Raw genomic sequence first — 27,356 nt, 5'->3', positions numbered from 1 at the left:
CCCCTTCCACCTGAGCACCATGCTCCATCTTCTTCTCCTGCTCAGTGGCTTTTCAAAAAATCCAGGGGTTGGTATGTATTATTAGCTACTGCATGTAATAAAACCAAATCTGCTTTGCAATCACAGTTGAGTTTCAGGTGTTTTTGTGCATGGGCATCCTCCAGAATCCCTACCAATCATCTCCCAGCAGCTGGAGATGACAACATGCAGAATTCAAGGGCTGCTGAATTTGCAGAAGAAATCTTGACAAAAGAGCTTTTTGACCTACCTGTTATTGGTGAGTAGGAGATTATAATATTTAGTTACTTTCATAGAAAAATACCATACCATTATAAGAACAATAATATCTACAACTGCTACTTCTCAGTGCATCAGCAATGAAACAAGTATGACTCTGAGCAGCTATAAATGGCTTAGGTGTCCTCATTACTTAGGATCTTCCTTTCCTATCAGCTCTGATGCTTAAAATAGAATGCAACATGGGATTAATTTTGATAAAATAATTTTGTGAGTCTGAATTTACAATAAGAAATCTAAATGCCATTCTTAAATTTTGTGTTGGTCTGTACAAGTAGTTGGTCTGGCAAACTAAAAGTTTAGCAAAGCCTGACCATACAATTACCACAAATACCTGCTGTTTAAGCAAAGAAGCTGTGGCAATTCTTGCACTCACTGACAGCAAGGTAATAGAAGAGATGGTTAAAGTTGAAGGAAATACCCAAGAGTCACAGACAGTGGTGACAGTACAATGGTACTGACGTTTAAAAAAATCATTTGAATGGAATCTTTAAGTAATCCAGAAGGATGCCATTATTTACGCCAGTGATAAATGCAGTGTCTCACATATATCAACAATAGGAATAGCATTGCATTTTCCAAAAGCAGGATACTGAAATTACATTGCTGACAGATTTTTTTATGCACACACATTTCTCATTTTCCATTACTGTCAAAAAAATACACAATTATTAATCTGTTAATGTCTTGCAAAGAGTCTTGCTAGTTTTCTGTTGTTCAAAAGGTTTTAGTGCCAGCTTTATTCTCTGAATCACAGAATGACTGAGGTGGGAAGGCACCTCTGGAGATCTCCTAGTTGAATTCCCCTGCAGTCGTGCTGCAGAGCTACCTGCAGCAGGTCACCTGGATCTGTGTGTGGTTGTGTTTTGATTGTCATCAAGGAGAGAGACTCCACATCTTCTCTGGGCAACTTCTCCCAGTGCTTAAAAACACACTGAGAAAAAAAAAATTTCTTAAATTTAGATGGAATTTCATGGGTTTAAGTGTGTCTTTCCCCTGTATTTCCTTTATTTCCATTTCATCCTGTATTTCAATTTCTCTCCAATGATTTTTCTCACAGAAGTTCTTAAAAATAATTAAAGTGTTTCTGCTAGTTATTGCAATACAGTAATGATGGACTTACTTGACAATGATGTGCTTACTTGACGAGAAAAAGGTAGGTAAGGTAGATGAGTTAATTGTTGTTGAGAGGACAAAGGTTTTGATTTATGATATTTACTGTCTTAAATACAAAGTTGGTGTAAAATTCTGTCCACACAACTGTAGACTGGAGAACAAGATGGGCTTGTTTTCTGTGCCTGGGCTTCTAATCTGTCTTCTTCTTCAGGTGGTCTGGAGTCTGGTAAGAAAACAAAGAATGTCTATTCTTTATATGACTGAGTAAATAATGCAGCTTAAGATGAGCTTGAAAGGAAAAGACTTATTTCTTATTTTTCAGAATCAATATAATTCTGTTTTTGTCTTCATGGGAGAGATAAATGATTTCTGTTTCCTTGGGGTCTTAGTGTTGCTATTTTTCATAGATCTGGCTATACATGGAAAGCGATTATCTTATGTTCCCCATCTAAGCAAAATGTCCACTAGTATTCAAAGTTACCAGAACAGCAAGTCTGGGGTTAAAATCAAGAACTGAAATTTATTTCAATTGTCCATGCCTGAATTTTGTTCTTGTTGTTTGGGTTTTTTTTGTGGGGTGTGGTTTTTTTTTTGGTTTTTTTTTTTTTTTTTTTTTTTTTTTTTTTTGGTTGTTGTTGTTTGTGGGTTTTTGGTTTGGTTTGGTTTGGTTTTTTGCTACAACACAATATAATTAATATTGAAGTATATGCCTTTTTAGCCATTGGACATACCTGGAAATGACCCCTCCCTGTTCCTCCAATCCAGATGAAATATTTGAGGTCAAAAAGGACAAGTTGAGATTTTTATATTACCTGTCTTTTTTAGTTAAATGTAGCATTTTGCTGATGTTGGGAAGCTTTGTTGTAGAGGTCAGGAACTTTTGGTGATGCACAATATAATTAGTTCAGAGGTAAAAACCCTAAAGGTTCTTGGAAGTTTGTTTCAGCTGTTCATATCTTCAGGGTAATCTACCCATAAAAAGTAAGGTATTACTTTTTATGACACTACTTAAGTGCAATAACATTATCTAAGTTATGCAACGTAACTATCTGTGACAGCCTTATCTTCTTCTTCTCCACTGACACATGCTCATACATCTCCTTAAGCATTCAGCCTCACATTCCCAACTTTCCCATAGTCCTCCTGTATTCCCTATCACCCCAATCCCATCCTTCCTTACTATTCCTACTACCTGTGCCTCTGCCCCAGTCTTTTGGAAACTCAGACCTCAGTCTTGTTTAGATTCCACTGCAGGCTTGTGCAAGCCTATAGCAGGTGATACAAGGTGTTACTAATATCCAGAAGTTATCTGAAATCAAATTGATTCCTGAAAACTAGGTCTTGTGTGAGAGAGGGACTTCTGACCACCAGGGCTAATTATTTCATTTTCATGTGTTCTATGGACAGGAAGAGCTAATTTCAAATTTCTGGATGACAATAGTAAAATATGTAGTCTGGAGAAATCACTGATAAGTTAGGCATCTTATCCAAACTAGATAAGTATATTCCATCTGAATAGTTGTAGAGGGCAGGTGAGGTGGATCGTCTTATGGTGATGCCAGGGCATCATGGTGTTGCCATAGATATTCTTGCAACATAAGAATTATCCATTTGTTTCTTGATTGATTACTGAGTGAGTCCCTTTACCTGGTTTTTACATGATTACAATAGGTGAAATGTTTCCCACCTGTCCAAGACCCACTTGAATTTTTTGTCAGTTAAATGTGCTCTCACAGGCCATGGTTTAATCAACTATTACAATATCTTAATTCACATGTTCATGTCCAAAATTAGGGACTGATATAAAAAAAGATCAGAATTTTTTGTGTGTGTAGATTAGACTAATTTAGATTCCTTTTTGGTACACCTCAGCTAACACAACCTTCTTCTGCACGAGACTATGAACTGTGTATTTGTTGTGTGTTTTCAATACTTTCACAGACTAGAAATGCATCGTATATTTTGTCAGGTTGGTATTGAGACCAAAGTCACTGCCATGTGAATGAGTGATACTTGTATGCAGAGATGCTCCTTTTGAAACAGAGTATTTTGCTGTTGAGATTCACAGGACTAAAGACCTAGTTTTGTTGTGAACACAGTGGAAAGAAGTGATAGAAGGGATTCCTTCACGATAAAACATTCAGTGGCAGTTTTCAGGCACTGAGGACCAGCCTGGATCTCACTGAGTTGCTGCATTTGGTATTGTTCAGTCATGGACTCACATCTTGATTTGTGCACCAAAAGTACCACTGTACTTAGCTACTGATCTCAGCTTGTGAGTTTTGCTGCTGCTCGAGGAACTTTTCCAGGAGTTACCCAGTTTGTACCTTTAGTACAGTTATACTTTCTGATTAATAGATATGGGTACATTGTTGTTTATAGTTATTGGAACTGCAGAAAATTTTTACTCACCATTAATGGTTATAAGGGGATTCAGCATATATGGGTGTGATTCTCATCCTCCATCAATAATTTTTGACAAAAAATGCAATAATGTGATTTTATTTTGTTAATATTTAAAGCTGTAATTTTAATTTCTTTTTCTTCACAGAAAGCTGTGTGAGTGGGAGTTTAAAAGCAAATGAAGTCTTTAAAACGTGTTGCACACTTTGCCCATGTACTTGCAACTTGTTTTACAAGCTGCACCTTCATTTCAAAACTTGAATATGTAGATACTATTTTATGCACAGTGATAATGAATTGTCTTATGCAGTGAAAACGAAGTGTAATGGTGCAACATATGTGCAATGAAACTTCAACATGTAGGAGGAGTTTATTGACATTTCAGATATATGGATGGCTTGTCTGAACAAGATACCTGCAGTTATTAAGCTGTATGTGTATATGGTTGAGGGTTTTTTTCCTACAGTCCCCATCCTTATTTCCCATGTATCAATGTAAACCTGAATGATACCAGTTAATTTTGAAATGTGAGATCAATATCAATCCTTCAGCATTTGCTTCTGCCCAGATCTGAAACCAGTTTTTCAATGGAGTCAGTCACTTTTCTTCAATGATACTGGGTTTTTAGGAGTCACCACACTTAAAACCTGACAAGCTTAAAAACATCCAGAAATGCAAAGTGCTGAAGCAGGGCTGTTTCAGGAGAAATTCAGTCAGGAAACAGGTTCTACTCAGAGTTTTCTGTAACAGACCCTTCAAGGTCAAAATCCTGACTTTAGACTGGGCAAGGAAATATGCAAGTGGTACTTCTCATTAAAAAAAGAAAAACGAAGCAGGAGAAGCTGATTAAAACTTTGGCTGCTCGTATAACAGTTAGATATTAAATGTTTGCTGTGCCAGCTGATACCAATTAGGAATTATGTTTCTTAAACATAGAAATTATAGCCTCCACTTGGTTTGGCGAAAGTGGTTTTCCTCTCTTAGGCAACCAGATTAAATTATCAAAATCTGAAAAAAAACATGAAGGAACACCATGCGTGAATTTTAGTTCAGGTGAATCAAAAAATGAGATTTCTGGCCTTTGTATTTACAGTATTTTTTCTGCCATTTGCTGAAGTTTTTAAAAGACAGTAATTTCAGATTAAAAATTAATCTTTCATTATGAAGCTGATATAGGGCATTCTGACAATTTCAAAGCTTTCTTTCTAAACCTTGAAATTCCATGGGAGGTAGGATTTTTTTTTCTGAGTTTGGTTAAAATGTTAATATGAAGTCAGTTCTAGAGCTCATAGTTGTTTCCTTCAAAACTGTTCCCATCAATATGTGTTGAAACTCAGGTCTAGAAGAACATGTGCATTTGAATCTCTCTTGAATATTCTGGCCATTGTGTTGTCTTACACATCGTACAGTTGTTAGAGATTACCATGATTAATGTTTCTAGGGACTGCACAGACCTGACTTTTGCTGGTTTTCAGCATTGTGATTTTGTGTTGTTCATTACTTCTAGTGGAAGTTGCAGATGCTTATCACACTGGAAAAGGACGTCCTACATGTAAAGCTGCATGTACAGAAAATAAATTATTTATATGGAGAAATAAACACAGTGGGAAAACTGTGGTTAAAAAAAAGTAAAAATCCCACACTTTTTTTCCAGAATTGCTGTTACATTTATTTTAGAATATAAAGATTTTTTTAATCTTCATTTTGTGAGCTTCTAATCAAACTTATAAATACAAGACACCCAGGAGCGATTGCTTTTTACTCACTATGTGAGAAATATTCACATAGTGTTATATCAAATATGTCCAAGGCAGTCCAAAAATGAAGTGTTCAGTCAAATAGAAGAATTAAGATTAGATTCTATAGGCATGTTATGGCAAGGAAATAGTTCTGTGTATATCTCATCATTTGTCACTATATCTCGTTATGGTCTGTGGATTCTCCATGTTGCAAAGGGAGTGTCAGAGTTGTTATTACTCAGGAAAATGGGTCCAGATAGGACACTGAACTGAGGCTGAGGTGACCTGGGCTGTATACTCAGTCCTTCAAAGCCTCACTGTGTAACACCAGACCACTCATTCTCTCCCCAGGTCTTCAGATTTGTGATGGGAAGTTCAGCATAACTTCCATAGGTTCTCCACAGATGCTGACAAGTAGCAATATTTGATTCCATAGAAATAATAGACTCCTTTTTTTCACATTTGTGAAGGAAAATTTAGCACTACCTGAGCTGAGAGAAAAAAGCAGCTGTGAAACCTTCACAGAAGCAGTACTGGCTGAACTACTTGTTGCGCACCCTGAGGTGGGGAGGGCACAAAGCTGCCATGTGAGCAGATTTCCAGTCAAATAAGGAGGCAGTGGGTGCAGTCAGTCCAATACAAAGCCATGTGCTAAGTGCTGTCAGTTGAGCTTGAATCACATCTCTAATACTGTTGAGAAAGTAACGCGAGCTGCATTTCATTATGTGCCTTTCTAATAATATCTTTTTTTCTTTCCCCTCCCCAGCCTGCTCCAGAGACAACTGGTGAGTTCTGTTTAGAGATCTATTTGTATGCACAGGAGGCAGTCAACAAAACCAGCTGCTCATAAACATCGCTAGGACAGACACAGATTTATAATTACTGTTATTGTTATTGCATTAATTTTCACACTTCATAAAGATAACAGCAAGGGCTAATGTCCTACCTCACTTGTCTTCTTATTTTTCAGAAATAGACATAGATGGAGGAATTGATCAGGACATCTTCGACATAAATGAAGGTTTTTTTAAAATTCAGCCTCTTTTAAAAATTATTTTCATTATAGTAGTCACAGATCAATACAATAACTGAATGTTAATCTCCTCTTCCTTTTAGCTTTAGGACTAGACCTTTTTGAGGGAGATATCAAACTTCCTGGGGTGAGTTCAAATATAAAATACAAAGCAAAAAATGTGTCATCGATTTAAATGTAGAGTATCACTGGCATGGAAATAATAGATGCATCCTGCTCTTACAAACAATAAATGCTGTTTATGTAACAATAAACTGAAGATGATTGGGGATGGAATTCTACAAATGTCATAGACAGTGAAGGAGTCAGCAGCATTTGAAGAAACATTATCCAGCATGAGATCTCTTCAGTGATTCGATCAATATTATTAGCTTCTTGTTTCCTTTTTTACCCAGTCACTTTTAAGAGATTAGGCAGCACTAATCATCATCCAGGCAGGTTTGTATAAAAAGAATTCTTCATTTATCTGTACAGTATTTATTCTGAGCCAGTTAAATTTATTGAGCAGCACTGCAAACCTTTATCCTGTAAGTAGATTGACTAAAGCTGATGAAAAATTTTGATCTGTAGTACCACGTTTTAAGGCCTCTGGCCAGCATCACTATCTGATCAATGAAAAAAAAATTATGTTTACATCTCAAAAATATCTAGTAGGAAACCCCCAATGTCTCTTGCACTCTGAAAGTATTCTGAAAATAGTGTTTTACTCTTCCTTTTGGGAGATATGCTGAATATGCCACTGGAAGCCAGTACAGCACTTGCTAAAGGCACAGAAACAAACCTTTACATTATGAAAAATTTTAAAAAACTATTAGTCTCTTTACAGTTTTCAGGACTTTAGATCTTAAGGCTTCCCATAGGAGCAGAAGCTCCTGTGCTTCCCATAGGAGCAGAAGCTCCTGTGCACATGCATCAAAAGCTTGGGTAATTTCTATGGAGAAAATGCGGTAGAAGTTGGAGACACAGGTAGAAGGGCATGAAGGGATTTCATACCTAAACTTCAGACCTCTGAGTAATCCTTCAAGGGTTTTGAGCTCATTGTTCTCCTTTATGTCTTACTTGGAATTGTAGGTTTGCTTTAGCACTGTTGTAGTCCCTGATGCTAAATCCCTTTTTACTGAGGACTGAATACTTGCTTTCTTTCTTGGATACAGGAACGAAACTCCATCATTGGTGACAACTACCGTTGGCCCCATGTTATCCCTTACGTCCTTGAGGACAGCCTGGGTACAGTACTTGCCCTTCACAATATCTGTATGTTGTGTTGATTGAACTGTTAAACACAGGTTGATAAAGCTCCTGTGGTGTCCTTTCCTCTTTTTATCTAGTGCAGGCCATTCCCCAAGGCAGAAATGGGGCTGAGCGTGCACAAACGGAATTTATAATCTTGGTATCTCACCTCCTTTCTTGAATTATTATCTGGCCCAGATGATTGCTTTGGTTTTGAAACTTGAGTTTGAGACATGAAACTCTACAAAACAGAAGTGAAAAGAGGGCACTGGAGATACTTTTAAGGACAGGAATCTTACCTGGCCATTTACATCATTTACAGCAGCGAAGGCAAAATGGCATTCTGACAGACAGTTTGCAATGAATGGCACATTGCCGAGTCCCCAATTGTGAGTCAGAGTCACATCCTAATTTGAGTCCATACTTTAAATCTTGTGTTGAAACTATGCAAGTTGCTTAGAGGAGATAATACAGATATAATCTGAAAAATTCAAGTCCAGGAGAAATTCAGTGAGGGATCTGTAGCCTGCATTCTGTACTAGGTAAAATACGAAGTCTTCATTTCCTATCTATTTAATACTTGTTTACATAAATCTCAAAAAAATAAATGAAAGAATCTACAAAATTAAAACCCCCACACACTATGCTTCTATATATTCATCATGTCATATTTGATACATAAGTACCAAAGAAAAATTACACAGGAGCAAACAAGAGCAACACACAGTGTTGCAAGACCCTAATTTATGTTTCCCCAGGGTCCCCCCTGGGGTCTTAATCCAACAAAAAGTCTGTTTATTTTGATCAAAGATTGCTGGAGCAAGACCTACCCTTGGGACTTGCTCCATATGGATAATAGTAGAAATCTTTCAGTTTAGTATTGACAAGACCGCTGGTTTTTTTGCAGAAATGAATGCTAAGGGAGTCATCCTCAAGGCATTTGAACAGTATCGACTGAAAACCTGTATTGACTTCAAACCTTGGGAAGGGGAGAAGAATTACATATCTGTGTTCAAAGGAAGTGGGTAAGAGAAGCAATTCAAAATAACTTCCATTTTGTTTGCTTTCAGACTATTCTCATGGCCAGTATTCACTCTAAAACTCATGTATCTGATCATAATTTTACTTTTTTGTGGTCTCCATTCTCCATTTTCCCTTTTTAAGCAATGATAGTTTCCAAAAGAGGTATTACCTTAGTCGGAATGAAAAATTTCTACTGATATTTATTCTTAATATAGGAAGAAATCAAGTTCCTTAAGAGGTGTTTTGCTGCATATGGTGAAAGATATCAGAAACAAAGCAATTATGTTCTTGACTGACCTTTGGATACATGGAGTATCACTTTCAGCTGGTCATTCCTAGTGTACCTCTAGGGGAAAAGAAAAACCAAGGAAAATACGATAGTTCTCACTGTGGAGCAATGAACTTGTTTGACTGTAACAGTGGAATTGCACTTGAACAATGTCACATGAGCATTCAGATAAAAGAGCCATATTTTTAAGTTGTGTACAACACTGAGATATTTTGCTGATGTTTTACTTTATTTACCTCTTTTGATGAATAGGCATGCAATTATTTTATATTAAATTTTGCAAAATAGGACTCCAGTAAAGAAGTCAAAATTGCCCCAACTTCTTCCCTTCTAAGACATTCTCTGTCAAAACAGTGCAACAAGAACAAATATATTCTTCATTCTATGCTGAATGAGAACCATTTCTCTTATAGAAAAAGAGAACAGGGAGAGCTTGATAGCCTGGTGAGGAAATTTGCTTTCAGAAATTCATTTCCTGATATGAGAATGCATTCATAAATGGGAAAAGATTTTCTGATAATAAAAATGTTTCTATTTCCCTTTGGCTTGTTCTGAGATATTTGTAGCAGATAATTGTTTCAAAATTTCTTTGGTGTCTGGCTCTTTGTATTTGCTGCTGTTCATGCTGTACACATGACACTGAAACTCAGCTCTAAAAGATGTATAATTGGAGACTCAGGCAGCAATGCATTTTTCTGTGCTAATGACTCCAGCTTTTTGAACTAAATGGAAAACTCACATAGCTGGTTTTTTTAATCCTTCATCCCCTAAAGTATGCATTGAATTTGCTAATAATTGTACCTGAAAAAGAACCACAATATTTAGCCTATGGCAAGTAGGAAGCCTCTGTGCAATGTTTCATTTATATGTCTATTAAAAATAGATGGGTCATGGTGATGAAGAAGATGAATTCTTCTAGCTGGATAACATATCTTGCCGTCACTGCCTGGTGTGTGGCTTGCCCTGAAGTATTTCTATCACCTTAGCTGACACATGCACAGCAGAACTTTTAGAAAGATTGGAGCTAAATGGTGCAGTCTCCTGAAAAGATCCATCCAGTTTCAGTGAGTCATCTTGGGTTGTAGAAAGAAATCAGGACTGACCCTGAATGAACTGCTTTAGTTTCAAGCCATTCCTTACTTCTGGTGTAATGGAACAAGATGTAAGCTGGGCAGACCAACCATTTTTGCTCTGCTGTTTCTAATGTTTTGGAGGTTTTTTAGTTGGTTAGGACTCTTCTATCTGCTGACTAAAGACCTCAGTCCAGAGGGTACAGTGCAGACAGGCACGGAAAGTTCCTGGCAACATTATATTTTACCACACCAAGTAAAGGTTGATAAATCACATCTTTGCCTTTCTGATCTTGGCTTGCATCTATAAAAGAGAGGAATGTGGGGGAACTTCTGTGTCAAAAGGATTTGAAGTAGGCCATAAAGTTGTCATCTGGATTACCCTTTTGAATTCAAATGAAGTCAGGCAAAAAAGAAGCCAGCTGTCTTTTGTTGTATTGACTGCCCTGTGTACAAATGTGGTTGTAGTCTCTGGTGTATGTACAGAGCGTATCCAGACCCTGTACAAAGAGCCCTCTCCCTGTACACGTTCTTCATCTATCATTTGCCAGTATTGTGTTAACTCCCACCTGTGTGCTGAGCAAAACACATGAGGGATGTCATTGTGAATCACAGAAATGAAGGATAATCAGATGTGGCAAGATGTGACTGAAAAGTTCACAGAGGATTCTGGAAACCTGTAATGGATGTGCCATTTCCTCTTACTCCTCTCATGAAGAGCAGGATTCATTCAGCAGGAAAACTAGCATGGTGTGGTAGAGTCAAATGATTAACAGACCAGAGAGGATGAAGATCCTCTCTAATATTTACACATGGAAAATCAGGTTTTCATGGGGCACTCCTGGGAGGCCACTTCAGCTCTTTGCCACTGTTGCACATGGCAAAGGGAATCCATGGAGGGGTGGATTGATACAGATCCCTGGCTATCCAGCTTGATGCTGGTAAGTCACAGTGTCTGTGAGGTGATATTGGTAATGTGTGATACTATGGGAAGAAAATTGGTAGTAGGACATTAGTATAAAAATGTGCCTGAAATAAGTGACATCACTGCAACTGATAGCATGAGTCTATTTACAGCCCCAAAAGGGGGATGGTGGGATTAGACAGAGCAGGTACTTCCCTGTCCCTCCAGCCTCTGATGGCAATGCAGGAAGCATTGAGTCACCGGCAATATAGCTCTCACACACCTAGGGAAAGCCGGTACTTTCTTCTCCTTTCTCCCCTCCAGAAGACACTGCTGACACAGGGTTCCATGTGCCCACTGCTCTGGAGTGCCATGTCCCACTCACCCAAGCTTTATTCTCAGTGCAGGGTGGCACAGACCACGTATTTACTCCCTCTGTGGCTGTTGAATGGCGGTGTTGTAGGCATTTGGCAGACTAAAGGCAAGGCTGCATCTACTGTTGTTTGGATATTACTTTTGCCAAGTGTCTGGGATGTGCCTGCTGTAGGCTGCTGTGCACTGTCCAGAAGTCATGAAGCCAGAGGTGGCTTTGGTAGGAGGTGGACCCAGAACTGTGATGGACTTCTGCACAACACAAGAATCAGTATGAGGCCTTGTTCAAGGAAAGGCCTTGAAATTATGGATGCTACATGTGCTCCTTACCGGGTCTCGTGTTGTGATTTTAATGAGTAATCAATAGGCAAAGCCTGTCTTACTCTGTGGAAAACAAAATAGTGGGAAATATGTTGCACTAATAAGTTACAGAGTTTGAAAGCACATGGTGTGCTTGTATTTTTAAATTTCTGGGGTGATAGGACTACAAATCCTATGGCATATTTTGTGCCCCATTAATTTTATATACTTCATTGGGTAAGTATTGATTTATTTGCTGCATAAAATATCAATTTAAATGTAGCTCTCCGTGCCTGCTAGTTTGTGGACATGGGGTGCCATTTTATTGGCCTGTGAAGATAACTCACTAAATTCTTTCACCCTTTAATAAAAACTTGCAGCACAGCTGCAGTTTTGCTCTTACTTGGGATTGTGTGAGAACAGCAAGTGCTCTAGCACAGTAACTCACAGAGAGCCAGAAAGAAAAGAGCTTGTGAAAAGTACTGTCAAATTCACCAACCTGTTAGAAGGTAAGCACACCATGCAGAAGCACACCTTGCCTGGCAGCTACAGTCCCATGCAAAGTAAAAGGCCAAAACAGTACAGAGAAAAGCAGGCAGAGGAGAGAATATTCATTAACCCCTTCTCCTTATGATAGGAACAGGCTCAAAGTGTGCTCACAGTCACATATTGTGGTCTAGCTGAAAACAGTTAATTTGCAGTTAATTGCTCTAAATTATGTGCCCACAACCAGTGATGTTCCACAGTACCAAATAAATCATCATCAGTTTTCTTTTGTCACAAATATCTCAACATTTTTCTTCTAATAGAGCCAGAGATGAGGAACTTCCTGTTCATCAAAACAGAGCTAAGTGTGAGAGGAAGGGACATGGTAAGGAACAGATCAATGGAGAAGTGCTCTCTGTGACAAAATGTGACTTCAATGCTCAGGTTAAAAATATACCTATTGAATAGACTGGTTTTGAGGTTTGCATGGCATGGGGATGGTGTGTATCTCACAGAGCCCTCTCATTTTATGTCTATGCCAGCTGCTGGTCCTCAGTGGGAAACGTGCAAATGGGCTTGCAGCAACTCTCCATTGGAGCCAACTGTGACAGGATTGGGACAGTCCAGCATGAATTCCTGCATGCCCTGGGGTTCTGGCATGAGCAGTCACGGTCTGACCGGGATGACTATGTGACCATCGTCTGGGACAGGATTCAGTCTGGTCAGTCACTCCTCTGCTTTTCCTTTCAATCTCTGGTGTTAGCAGTTTAGCTGTGGTACATCCCTTCCAGCCATCTTTTGGTGGTCACGCTATTTTCTCACCTGGACTTACTTTTCAAAGCCAGTATATCAATAAATTAGATCTAAAGGGACATCTGTTTGAAACAGAAATTCTCATTTGTTGTTGCTGTTGTAATTCCTTGTGCCACAACAGTTTCTGAATCTCTAATGAGAGATCTGAATCCTGTTATGCTATGTGTTGTACCACAAAGCAGCAGATGAGGTAAATTTAGTTTGTTTAAATGAATACTCTAAAGGCACACTTACTCTAGAAGCCCTTAATGAAATAAAAATAACTAAACTTTCCCCTCCACCCCATCTGAAAAATCCAGTGTGACCCAAGCCAGTAGAAAATATCCAGTGGTCCTTCTCTTTCTGCCTGTCTGCTATACCTGGTGCAGCCAGCAAAGCTGAGAGAGCTGAGTATGCAGAGGAGGCAGGAGAGATCTTTCAGGATCTGTGTCACACCTGCAGTTACTTTAGCAATGCAGTTTGTGAATTGTAATGTTGGTATATTTGGCACAAGCCTGAGAGATGGCACAGAGTTCCTCAGGATTTTGCTCTGTCTCTGCCTCTTTAGCTTGTCTTTGTCCTCTGTGACCTTCAGGCTGTTCAAAAACAAAGTTATATACACAGGCTTGATGTTTTCCTAACATAGGTACACACAGAAGACCGAAAAATTAGATAATGATTAAATCTAATGCATTCTTATTTAGTCTTGATCAATAGTCAGGTGAATACGCAATTATATATTACAGAAAATTACTTCGACTCTGCTTAGACTCTGTTATTTGATTTCCATTATGTTTTGCTGACTCTTTAGAGACAAGGTGCAGTATTGTGAGGCATTTGAAACTGCTGCAATTTTTTTACACTGACCAGAATATAGTTACTGTATTTTGACTGATTTAAATCCTGACTCCCAGCCGGGTAGTAAGCAACTGATTTTTTGCTCATATTGCAGAAAACATCTGTAAAGCTAAATTCTGGTGAAAACTCTAAATTGTTTATTGTTACCTAAAATGACTAGCAATTGAACATCAGAGAATAGAGATTAGAAACAGTTGCAAATTCCAGTAATTCGAGCACTGAAACACTCACTCCACTCTTGGGTATCACAAGCCCATCAAAGTTTACAAGTAGTTCCACGGGAAAAATTTTCTCATGGCAAAAACTTTGCTTCATCCAGCAGAAGTCGTCAGTGGCTGAAAAAGGAAAGTAAATAGTCCTAGACTGGAAATAAATCTGTTTTACAGAGAAAGTACGTGTAAATGCAAAAAAAAATTTTGAGATTTGATAGATTCTATTTACATCAAAATTTGATTCCCATGAGCAACAGACAATCTTTCCCTTCAATTTTGCCATTTAGGTAAAGAACATAATTTCAATAAATACGATGATAAAAGATCAGACTTCCTGAATGTTCCCTATGACTACAATTCCGTGATGCACTACAGCAAGACTGCGTTCCAGAATGGATCTGAGCCCACCATCATCACCAACATACCAGACTTCATTGATGTCATAGGACAGCGAATGGATTTCAGTGAGTACGACCTCCAGAAACTGAACCGGCTGTACAACTGCAGTAAGTTTCTCCATTTATTTTATATTATTTGAAAGAATAACTTGAAGGAAATGAGGGTGATACATACATGCTGGACCCATCCAGACACAAGTGGAAGGGATGCTAACATATTTATAGAAGTGAATTGTGTTAAAAACACCAGAAATAATGGTACAGTTAGAAATAACAGCCCTCCTGCAGAAACACTGCTGAGTAGCAGAGGTTTCTGTGCAATTTTATCTGACCTTTAGTTAAAAACCCGCTTTGCTCAGCAGCTGATTTTTGTTCATCCCTTGGGTGGCTGTTTTGAATGTGTGCTTCTGCACAAAGCCTTTTGTTTTTTCCCTGTATTATTCCACAGCTGTTGCTCAGACATTGCACAGAAATGTGTGTCTTTGCTGTGGCTGCTGTACCTACTCCACGTTCATGGAATCTGTGAGACAGAGTGGGTATTCATGCAAATAGGGTACAGATGCCGTTCTGAATAAAATGCAAGTTTTCTAAATTTTCATGTTTAGCTTCAAGCCTGGTCTCTTACAAAAGTGGTCAAAAGAGTTATTTTGCTCAGGTGGGGTTTATTTAACAAAGCTGAATGAAAGTAAGAGACTGAGAAATCTAGATAATTCTGTTATCAAATTGGAATATAGTTCTGTATTGTTGCTGCATTCAATGTATCCTGGCACTCAGAAGAAAACTTTTACAATATCCCAAGTAGTGAGTACTGGCTTACAATTACATTTTAAGCCTCATTATACAGATTCCTTTAACAATTATCAAACTGGTTTATTAAAATGGTGCAGTTTTTTGAGTGTAAAATTCTGATTAAAGTATTTCTATTCATGTAGGTCTAAATTGAACACACACATGGAGCCTTAACTTTTAGAGCTTGCTGCACAATCAATTAGGCATTATAAAAGTGCTTACAGCTAAGGATGTCTTTAACAGGGGATAGGGTCCTTCTTCCTCTCCATTAATCCTATCTATTTTCCAGCATTCTTGTGCATTACAGAAACACTTCATGACATTTTAACTTTATTCTTAACCCTTAGGCACATTCCCCAAAATGAAAAAAGTGCCCCAGTCCTGCTGAAGTCAGCAACAAAACTTCCACCACCTTCAGTGCAATCAGGACCTGCCCTGCTCCCCAGTACATCTCTTGGCTTCACATGATATGTATAATGTGGATGTTATTTGCAGAGACAGAAATATTGTCAAATCACCCATCTGTTGCAGGGAGGACAGTGCTTCACAGGTCCCAGCCCTCACCCACACAAAAGATTACTTCATTTGCTTGACATGATTTAAGGAAATGTTTAAACAAAATTTCTGCTAGAGACCCATGTGGACAGGAAATTGCATTAAAAATGTGAATCTTGGTTCCTAAATTGAAGAAAACAATGCACAGCATAAGAAATTCTGACTGATAGTTTAGTGCTGATCCAATCTGTAATTCATTGCTGTCTTTCAGGCCATGTGATGACATTAGATTTTAGTCTGATTTCCCCTTGGAGCATACTGCCTGACAGAACTGACCATGAGGTTTCCCTCAGCCTCTGGAAGTTAGGACTTGTCACTCATCCCCCATGTATTTTCTTTCAAGTCCAGTCTTTCACTACATACCGAGAAAGTATCTGGCTTTTGGTGCAGATGGAATTCACAACCTGCCTCACTCATTTCCCCTTTGCCTGTTTCAGGAATGAACCTCAGAAATACATCGTAATCTACTGAGTCTTGCTTTTCTGTCTTCCTGGCATTCAGGTCAACCCTTCATGCCAGCCAGCACTTTGTAATTCAGGTCATTAGGTTACTTCCTTCCTGTTTGGCCAAATCAATTTCATGTTTGATTTTGTATTCTGATTTCAAAGAGTTCTTTCATCTAAAATTTTTCCATTTTTGCTTACCTTCTTTCTCCAGCAGTTCACATAACATTTGCTGTGAAGGCCTTTTCTTAGTTTTTACAACATTGTACTGAATTGTGTCTTCAAAAATATCAGTCATACAACACTTCTGACTACCTTGCAGCCTCTAGAGGGTTTTTAGCTTTCTGTGAGGACAGCACAAAATATCTCAGCAGTAGAACTGATTTGGCAGCAGTTCATACTTAAGTGCTTCCCAGAGCTACAGCTTCAGTGAAGCATTTGGCATGTTATTGAGGTTGAGTTTTGTGATACTCAAGGTCTTTTTGTTATGCAATGAAACCTTTAAACCTTTGAGCCGCAATGTTTTATATATAGTTTAAAAAGCATTTCATTAACTTAGCTGTTTTCAAATCATGGCTGGTATTACTCATGAGTTCAGACATGGTACAATGGGAAACAAAAATAAGAACAGGGATAAACCTGGACTGTGCTAACTCTCACCTATCCAGAGTTTGCTTTAGACAGAGAAAATATTTCACATGGAGTTCTCCCTTTCATATTTAACTGCACAGTCTTCCTTCACCTATTTTTTCACTTGTTATATGAAAGATATTGTGAAATTTGTATGACATGAAGTATCCACTGCTCCCAAATATACTTTTGCCAAATGTGGGGGGTTTTTTTGTTTGATTGTTTTCAATTCAACATTTGGAAAATCAAGGTTTGTTTATTCCAGTCAAATAGCTTCTACTCTTCCATATTTAAAAATAAGCACTCCAGCTGATACATTAGTGAGCTTGCATCAAAATCTGTGGCCATGTGTGGACTGGCCCAAAGAAAGCAGAACAAAGAATGGGAAGTCTCAGGACCTTTTGACTATAATAGAAGGTGTGTGAATTGGGTTGGTATCAGTGTTCCTTTTATAAATAAAAATGTGATATGATAATCAGCAGATGCCCTCCTGTGCTTGCTGAAGGTCCAGAGCGTTCCTGATGACATCTTATTAATGTCAGTGTTAATCAGCAAGTGTTCTGAGTTCCTGAACATTATATGTATGAATGCTGATCATATTTGAAGCCACTGATTACCTGGTGTTTGCATTTAGTCTTTCTCTACTCATGGCTTTGGAACTTCAGAATTAAAATGTATTACGTAATAGAGATTAATTTTTTTTATTATTATTTTTAATGTCATAGCCTCCTCCCTAAGTTTCATGGACACGTGCAGTTTTGAACTTGAAAATATATGTGGCATGATTCAAAGTTCAGATGATAACAGTGACTGGCAGCGTTTGTCTCAGGTTCCAGCTGGGCCAAATACTGATCACACTAATATGGGAGAATGCAGAGGTATGAGAAAAAAACTCTTATCTTTCTGGGAGGTGTTTTCTGCAGAGGCATGCAAGTTTTCTTCAAGCTTGGCCTTGTTATCTGTTTATATTTTGACAAATTACAGTTTATTTTTTAACTAAGGAACATAAATCTACACACCTAAGACATCATGTGATATGTTGATTTTCTGCTTATTTCAGAAGACCAAATGTCCTTATCTCTTTTGATCTGTTTTTTGTCTTAGTGTCACATCCTATCATGAGAGTTATATAAAGCATTGAACCTGTGATACAGGCACACAAAATAGATTGCTGCTTTTCTTAATAATTGCTCAATAAGTCCTTGGAGAGGAGTAGGATTTTAAAAAGTATATTATCAGGGCTGAGGTAAAAAATTAATTGATGATCTAGCTAGATTATCTGAACCTATCAGAATGGTCCAAGAGTTCAGGAGCTTAAATCAGTCCTCCAGAGAGGAGGACTGTGTGTTACTGGCACCGGGTAAAAAGTAAAAACCCATGGTTGTGAGTACAGTTTGCTAGAGATAATGAAATGAGGGCAAAAGCTGCAAAGAGATAGTTCTACCTTTGGAAAATGTGAACAGGTAACAGTCCTCAGTCAGAGATTTGTGCAGGATCTACCTAACCCTGACCTGACTGTGTCTTCTAGAGTTATTACAATACAGCATTAAGAAATCCAGCACACCCAGAAAATTCTGTCTTCTCTCCCCTCTACCACTCATTTCTCATTGACTTTTGGCAGATTCTGGCTACTTCATGCATTTTGACACCAGTGCTGGAAGTGAAGGAAGCACAGCTTTCCTGGAGAGCCGAATTCTGTATCCCAAAAGAGGTTTCCAGTGCTTACAATTCTATTTGTACAACAGCGGTAATGAGAATGACCAGCTGAATGTCTGGGTCAGGGAGTACACGGCAGCCAATCCAAATGGCACTCTGAGATTCATTGAAGAGATCAAAGGTATGGAATAAAATTGCATTTTGTTTTAATCTATTCTCTCTGTGTTTTTCAAAGTACTGGGGGAAATTATTGTGGCAAAGTCACTCATTTCCTAGTGCTGTTCTTTGGCTTCTTCTCTGTCTATGTCATTGATTGGTTGCTGCTGAAATTATACCTGATGGATCCTCTGTCAGCTGTTTTCCTATAATATAATAAATTACCACAAATTTCAAACTCTTGTACTATCAAGATAGTTTTCTCGCCAAAGTAGCTAAAATTCCATAAGCAATCATTTTAACTGTTCTAGAATTGCTGGTATCAATAGCAGCTGATGAAGCTGGAATATTAGAGTAAATTACAATTAATAAGAAAGTATAACAAAGAAATGTAAAGCGTAAGTGCCCTGAAATACCTAATATATAAGTTAAAAAAAGATGAATAGAATTCAAATGACTTAACTGAAATATATGAGCAGCAGATCATGATTTGAGTTGTAGTTTGAAGAAGATTAAAGTCTTGCAGTTTTAGGAGCCTGTGGCCTACAGAATGATCAGTTGAGGTCGGCTAATGAACAAGAGCTCTTTAAGCTAGAATTGCCAAAGTCAAATCAAAGTCATGATTAAATTACTTTCTCAAATATTTAACTATTCTGTGATCTCTATTTCAGCTACACCAAGTTCAGAAGGATCTGAGCAAGTTCTTTTACTAAATAGGTATCATTTCTGTCTCTTTTTGTCCTGTTAGGCTCAGCTGCTGCCGGTGCCTGCTTTCATTTTTTCCACTCTTTTCTTCACCTCTATGGCTTCACCCTCTGTGCCCTCTGAGCTAACAGGCACCCTTAATGTAAGAGTTGCTAAGGCAGGTGTAGACTTCACATCAGGCTGAGCCCTCCAAACTCTTTGAAACCCTACTTTGATGCCAAGATTAATTTTTCCAGACTTCAGCCTTCCTCACAAACACTCTTTTGTGTCTATGAGGCCCCATCTCCCATTCCTGCTTTCTCAAGTCCGTAATTTCCTTTGAAGTCTTTGATCTCATACATGTGTCCAAAGTGGCACCCTATTTTGACAATCTGTAGCAAAACTTTTAGGAATGGTTCAAGATCATTTTTCCCCCAAGCTGTTTCACATCTCTCAAGTGAGAAGTTACCCTCACCAATGCAGTCAATGACCTGGAAGTAACAGTGACACCACAGCCCCTTCCATCCATGATCTGACACCCTGGCTGAGCTGCTTGTGAGTTTGCACTCAACTATGATATTCAAGAAGCTTAGGGACAATCCCTGAGCCCTTCCCACTGGTCTGTGGCAGCTGAAGATTTTTGAACTGCAGAAATTACATGAAAAATCCTTTAGCTTATGCAGAAGGCAGTTTCATGGGAAACAGTGGGGTGCTTTTCGTCTTGTTTCTGTGTTAATTTTTCCCCTCCTAATTATACCAGTATTGAAAAATGTCAAGAAATTAAGACTTATATTAGAGGTCCGTTGTGTTTAGGGCTGTTAGGAGAGTGATGCATGAGTTCTGTACCTGGGATTGGCACTGCTTGTTCAATAAATGCAGCTGGTCTTCTGTGCAGATGAACTAAAACCAGGCCACAAAAGAAACTATTTTGGTGTACATACTTTTAAAAAGGGTGTTCTACTTTCGTTGACCTCACAAGACCCCTGTGTAGAGGTCTTTGCTTTTGTGTACGCTGCTCTTGGAGTCAAGTGGAATTTGCTAGTGTAGGCACTTTTGGATGCAGCATCAAACTTGCAGAGGTTCTATTGCACGAAGTAGGTTTTGCAAATGACTAGCTTTAATTTGACCTTTGTACCATTAATTATGTGATGGGTGAATAGGGCTTCTGCATAGGCAAGCTTCCAACAAACCATTTAAAAATACAAAAAGGAATGAACTAGTGCTGTAGTTCTAGGTTCCCAGAATACTCTGGAGCATTTTTTTGTAGAGGCATACTTTTGTAGAGTATTGTTGTTCAGTTATTTGAATATAACTTGTTCTGAATTTTTTCTATTTAACCATACAGGTGAAACTATTTTTGTGGATTTAATAATCACAACATATGTATTAATTTAATGAAATTTTATTTAAAATGTATAGGAAAAAGCAGTTTTAAAACCCATCAACAAGCACTATTATGCATATTACTTCTGTTAAAATATTCTATTGAGCAAATATGATCTTGAACTGAAAAAGCAAGATCTACGGAAGAAATATTCTCTCACATCAGTGCCAGTGGAACTGAAAAATTCTTGCACAGTGTTGGTATAGGGTCCACAGACTTGTGCGGTGTTTGACTGTACTGCTGACTCAGAAATCTCTACCCTTGTTTTTCAGGTTCCCCTGAGACCTACTGGCAGCTCCATCATGTTTCTTTGAACATCACAAGTAAATTCCGGGTTGTGTTTCAAGGCGTGAGAGGAAGTGGCTTATCAAATGGAGGCCTCTCTATTGATGATATCAACTTGTCAGAAACTCAGTGTCCCCACCACGTCTGGCATATCAGAAATTTCACACATCTCCTCAACACAAGACCAGCAGGGAGAGATGGGATAATATACAGTCCACCTTTTTACTCTAATGAAGGATATGCTTTTCAGGTCAGCTTGTATGTAAATGGTACCACTGATAACCCATTAAATTTAGGAATATACTTGTCCTTGATTTCTGGAGCAAATGATGATCATCTGGAATGGCCCTGTCCATGGCAACAAGGTACCATGATCCTGCTTGACCAGCATCCTGATATTCGTCAACGGATGTCAAACCAAAGAAGCGTAACAACAGACCCTCAGAGATTATCAGGTTAGTTAAAATCAAACATGTAAAACTCAACTAAAAGACAAGGAGTCACATCTCCTCTTTGCGTAAGCAAATGCATATTTTTTAGCTTCTGGAATGTTTCATATGTTTGTAGCAACAAAAATATTGATCCATGAACAAGAAAAAATTAAACCTACAGGCAAGTTAAGCTGGGACTCTGGATTTCAAAGTTGCATTTGCATAAGAAACAGGTGGATGATCTATTCCTAAAGTTTCTTTTGTATGCTCTGTGAGGATACATTTATTTCTGTCTTAATGAGAATTAAAGTTTTCCAGAAATAATGAAAAGAAAAATACTAAATTAAAAATACAGGCAGTTTATACCAGATAAAAGTACAGGAATTATCAGAAAAATCCCTGCCCTCCTTGCCAAAGGTACAGTGATGTCAGCACAAGCCTCCAGGATGGACAAAGTACTGATTCAAATCATGTAATCTGTACTTGTTCAAGGTGTGTGAAGATAAGGGCCATGGTCCACAATAACTTGGAAAGGTGGCAGTTGAGGTAAAAAGTAACTCTGAGAAATGGTAGGAATCTCTACAGAGAGAAATATTAAAGAAAACACCCACATTCAGCATTGGATAAAGTTTGGATTTAAGCCATATTTACTTTCTTATTTTTGCCAAAAGAAATAATTTCTGCCACTGAATTAGTTTCCTGGACTTTCAGAAAGGAAGGAAGGCACAAAACCATCCAATTCATATTATTATTATTTTAAGACCAGTATGTTTTACATTTCATTTGCTATGACACTGGCTCTACATGACAATCAAGTGGGTAATCCAGAAAGGCTTAATGTCCTCTCTGTAAATGAAAGACACACCACACTGTGTCCTCCACAGATGTTTGAAAAAACACATTTTTCTTGTGCTTCTGCTGTTACAGCCACAATACATAGCCCTTTGCTTCTCTGACCCTGTGGACATGCAGTCTGTTTGCCCTCTGCTCCTTCTCCCTTGATTATTCATATATTGCAAATAGTCCACGATTCCCAAGGGAAGCCTTGTAACACACACACTTTATCTAACCAGAGAGGTGTTGGAGCAGGCAGTTCTTTCTCCCTCCGTCAGATTCTTTCATGGACAATCAGGCTCAGCTTTGAGATTTAGAACAGGGTGTGATGAAACAGGCAACAGTGATCTCTGATCATTTAGGTTGTTCAAATATCTTGTGTCCCACATCTACTGCAGGGGATGCTCTCTTTTGAGAAGCACTGCATTAACTCCTGTTACAGATGATTTATGTGCTACTTATCTTCTTGACCACCTCACTTTAAAGAACTAAAAAGAAAATACAACAGTTTTTCAAAGACCTCTCCAATAACCTCATCTCCAGCATGTTCTTTTCTCAGTACCTCAGGCTAAACCAAATCATTGAAGATCTCCATTTTCTTGTGCCTCTTATCAGTGGGAAATCTCAGACAACTGAGGTTTCTGCTGAGAGACAAATCCAGAGCATTCTCATCCATTCACATTCTCTTTTTTTTTTTTTTTTTTTTTTTCTTTTTTTTTTTTTTTTTTTTTTTTCCCCAGAATCCTCATCAAACTATACTTGGGATAGGCCAAATAAAGTGGGATCTGAAGCAACTTTTCCCAATGGAACTAAATACATGAGAGGTCCAGGTGTTGGAACAAGCGCATTTTTAACTCATGACAGACTTAGAAGCCGCAACTTTATTAAAGAAGATAGTGTTTTTATTCTTTTAACATTGGAAGGTATGTAAACATAGCTGATGCTCTTTACAATGCAGTAAACAGTGTCAGATACTAAGTCACTAGTGCTGTAGTTATAGATACACATGATGTACTTTGCACTTGAGCAGTATTTGAATTAAACCTGTATCTAAAGTCAAATCATATGTTTGAATAAATTTGTGAACAGGTACATACACAGTATACTTCCTTTATCTCATATGAAGATAAAACATCACATGATGTTCATTGTATGAAACAATGCTAATCCTGTGCAAATTATTTTGAATAGATTAATTTGAATAAAACAATCTGCTTCTGAAAAAATTCTAGGGGACATTTCCAAAGTACATCATGCTCTTGAAAGGCAAAAAGACTGTTTACCCATTATAACTTTGGACAGGCTTACTGCTTGTAATTATTAGAAATTATCATTAGAATAATAAGAAGAAAAAATTATGTGAAGCAAAGACCTTATTGCCTGTGGGTTCACTGTGCAGATATATCACATCTCCTGACCACTGAGCCGAGCATTCCACCCCCTCTTGTTACTACCACAAGTGCCAGCACCACCAAACCTGGCCCTAGCCCTACTGCCACCAACAAGCCCCCCAGTGGCACTGAGAGCACCACCACCGCATCCACCACCACCACTGCCTCCATCACCACCACGGGCAGCACCACCCAGCCCCAGGATCCAGAGGTCCCAGCGTTGTGCCCAGACAACCCCTGTGAGAACGATGGTGTCTGTGTTATGGTGAACAGAGCACCGGTGTGCAGGTAACTGCCTTTATTCACTCTCAAATGTGGTTTTAGGATGAGTAATGAAAGTTTCTAACAAGATAAGTCTTTGCTCCTAATGAAAAGAAAGACTGTAGCTGATTAAGGCAAGTATTTGCAACTGCTCTGGTGAGACTGAATTTATGGCCAATTTGGGCAACAAAGCTCCTAACTAAGCATTTGATCATTTTGAAGTACTCTGCTTGACTTTCCTGCAAATTATATTTTAAATGTGTTTATTATATTACATAATGTATTACTACAAGTCTTTAGAATTCCCTACAGCAAAATGTAGAAGAGTTGAATAAATGTAATTGAAAGAAAAGAGCATTTATATCATTAGGGAAGATTTTTCAATATTTATCATGTAGGAAGCAGCATAGACATTACTTTAAAATTTGATTCAGAAATATTGTACAGTGCAAATTATGACCATGAATTACCAAAGTATAGTTGCTCACCTTTGAAACCAGCAGTGAAAGCTGAGGAATAAAAGATTGTTTGCCCTGAAAGAAGATTAATATCAACTTTTATTTAATCCTCTGTGGATACGTTTACGTAACCTACCTGCCTGATAAGCATTGTTCCAACTCTCAAATAAGCTCTGAGGCTGAAGATAGTAACCTTAGATGCTGTGCCAGGGCAGGTAGACTCGGGGGAGTGCTGTGAGGAAAACATAAAGGCCAAGAGCCACAAGAGTCAGGATGACTCATTAAGCGTTACATATCCCCATTTAGAAACCTTTTAAAAAAATAATTCTTGTGCAACTCATCAGAAGCAGGTCACAAATATGAGTAAATGTCAAGAGGTGGTTCCAAGAAGACAAAAATAAAAAAATATGACGAATGTTATGCCTCATTTCAAAATTATGAATAAAGAACATTTATTTTCTGGCATCTCTGGACTCTGAAGCTTTAGTGCCTTTGAGTCCTACTTTCTGTCCTACAGAAATGTGTGACCAGAAGTCCATTTCCACCCCAATTTTCTGTTGGGAAATGGGTGGGACTGTGGTACATTTGTTCAAGCTGAATCACCTGAATCACCTCCCAGCAGGCAATATCTTCGCAGCGCACTGCAAACAGACTTGTCTTCAGGGCTGAGGTAGTCCTGAATAAATTGCTTAGACAGGAGCTAGAAGATCAATACATAAGGAATAACAAAGGTTCGAAAGATAGGGCAGGTGTGCAGACTGTGGTGCTGGGTAAGGTGATGGAATCAAACCCTGGATGTTGTTTTCACTCCTAAAAATGGGCGACCGTGGGGCTGTTAATTTCTTTTCTTACCTGCTCGTTGGGTGAGGGCAGAGGCAGCTCTTACAAGTTCTTTAAATTTGAAAATTAAAAAAAAAAAAAAGTAGCTCCATAGATCAGCTGCAACCATGCATTAAGCAGTCAAGAGGATCTGGAAAGCATTTAGGATTTCCGGCAAAGGCTTTCTCTCTGAAGGCACATCCTATGAAACATCAGCAAGATGAAAGAAGCACATTTAGGTGTGTAAGGGCAATGGGCCACTCAGGCCACTCAAGACAACTTTAAAATAGAAGTCCATTTTAAGATAACTTCAGCATGCTTTAGGATATAGAAATTGCCTCAGAGGTGTAATTTTTCTGAAGCAGACCTTTTCACACCTTCAGTCTTAAGGAGACAGTACATGTTTGTTCTTTTGCTTTCTAGATGTCCAGCAGGTGACGACTGGTGGTACATGGGAGAAAAATGTGAAAGGAAAGGCTCAACTCAAGAAAACACTGTAATAGCTGTTTCTTCAACCATAACTGTGTTTGTTGTAATGCTTATTGTCACTATCACAACTGCAGTGTGCCTTAAAAAGAAATACAAACAAGGAAAGGAGAATAAGGAGAGCCTGGCTCTAGAAGAAGTAAGTATTTTGCCTCTTTCAGCAACTATACAGACACATGCACACATATCTATATTAACTAAGAAGCAAACAATCAAATTAAGTAAGAAGTAAATGGGAAGATGTCACCTTTTTGAAGCCTAAAGACTCCAGGTTAAGAATTAAAAAGCTCCTTTAAGTGACACAAATTTATCAAACACCAAAACCCCACTTAATTCAAAACCTGTTCTCCTCCTCCACCCCCCTCCACTCTGCCCCAATGACAGCCTACACTGAGTGGGACAGTGTGAACATAGGGGTTCATTTTCAATTTGTAATTTAACCATATTTTCTGCTCAGTAAACTTGTATTTCATCTATTACGGCCTATTCTACTAAAAATCTCCTCTTAAAGTATGTCGATATGGTGGTAAAAATGCATCCCAGGATGTCAAAAAAAGCAAAGCTAAAAAATAATTTTTCATATTCAAAGGCTGTTTTTTATGCAAGGCATGAAGTAGCTGTGGAAATATTGACTTAAGGAAAGGTTAAGAGGACAGCAGGTTAAAACTGTCCAGATGATAGGATCAGAAGTGCCATGTACTGGATAGAAGCAGCATTTGGGCATGTTTTCACATGAAATTTCATACAGTCTGAACCTCTTGCTTTAAGTAGAGGCTTGTCTTGGAAATAGCAATCATGACATAGTTTACAGGGACTCACAGGGCATAGAAGAAATTTTGTAAACAAGCTTAAGAGGAGTCTCCTTCCAGAAAGCAGATTTCCATTTTTAATTTTGTACTAACACTCTCTGTGTGATACCCCATTGAGTTGTAGTACCTCTGTGTAGTGTCAGATACTTGACACTGCTACTTTATTACCTTCCAATAAATAGTTTTGGTTTCTTTGCAAGTAATGCTCTTACATTATACACATACTTCCCTTCCCTATGCACTTTTAAGATGTGGATTTGGTTTTTTTTTCCCTACTTAGACTAAAACATCCTTCTGAAGATAATGCAAACAAGCATCAAAGACACAAGATGAACATCACTGCAAAACCACAACTGCGTCATCATTCTTTTTGCTCCTTTTATCTCAACCATCATGATAAAAGTTTGTAAAGTCTGGAAAATAATTCATCATCTGGATAAAATACTGTACTGAAGTCACTGGAGTGTCTGACAGTGCTGTGAATCGTCATGCAATGGAGAAAAATATGTTGTGTGACAGCTGCCTCATCCTTCAAGTCTACTAAACTTGAAGAAAACATGAAAACAGCATCCTGAATTTCAGTCAACACGGGAAAGCCTAAGTTTGCCATATTGTCATTGTACAGTTGTCTATAATAAAGAGGAACTGAATCCTATATTCACAGGGTACCCAGCAGTTCTCTGTCCTGCTGCAGCTGACAGTCAGTAGTGTGAGAGTTTGTGGAGTGTGGGAGTGTCTGGTTCATTACGTTATTTGGTTGTGA

General features: G+C 38.3%; 1 protein-coding gene across 1 annotated transcript; it reads left to right on the top strand.

Annotated features, from left to right (window-relative positions):
• The first annotated feature begins 1,576 nt into the window (after nt 1-1,576).
• Nucleotides 1,577-27,170, top strand: MEP1B (meprin A subunit beta). Its single transcript, XM_066184129.1, has 15 exons — nt 1,577-1,639; nt 6,322-6,340; nt 6,526-6,576; nt 6,672-6,715; nt 7,743-7,815; nt 8,726-8,843; nt 12,805-12,983; nt 14,412-14,630; nt 17,665-17,817; nt 18,561-18,776; nt 21,092-21,559; nt 23,110-23,292; nt 23,769-24,048; nt 25,722-25,923; nt 26,874-27,170. The coding sequence occupies exons 1-15, from the start codon at nt 1,577-1,579 to the stop codon at nt 26,889-26,891; spliced, it is 2,286 nt and encodes a 761-aa protein (XP_066040226.1). The 3' UTR covers nt 26,892-27,170.
• The last annotated feature ends 186 nt before the right edge of the window (nt 27,171-27,356 follow it).

The sequence above is a fragment of the Chamaea fasciata genome, unplaced genomic scaffold, assembly GCF_029207755.1.
Source record: "Chamaea fasciata isolate MVZ Bird 193981 ecotype frontalis unplaced genomic scaffold, bChaFas1.0.hap1 SCAF_1, whole genome shotgun sequence".
Lineage (NCBI taxonomy): Eukaryota > Metazoa > Chordata > Aves > Passeriformes > Sylviidae > Chamaea > Chamaea fasciata.
Note: the sequence above shows the minus strand (reverse complement) of the source record. Positions and strands in the feature narration are given on the sequence as shown.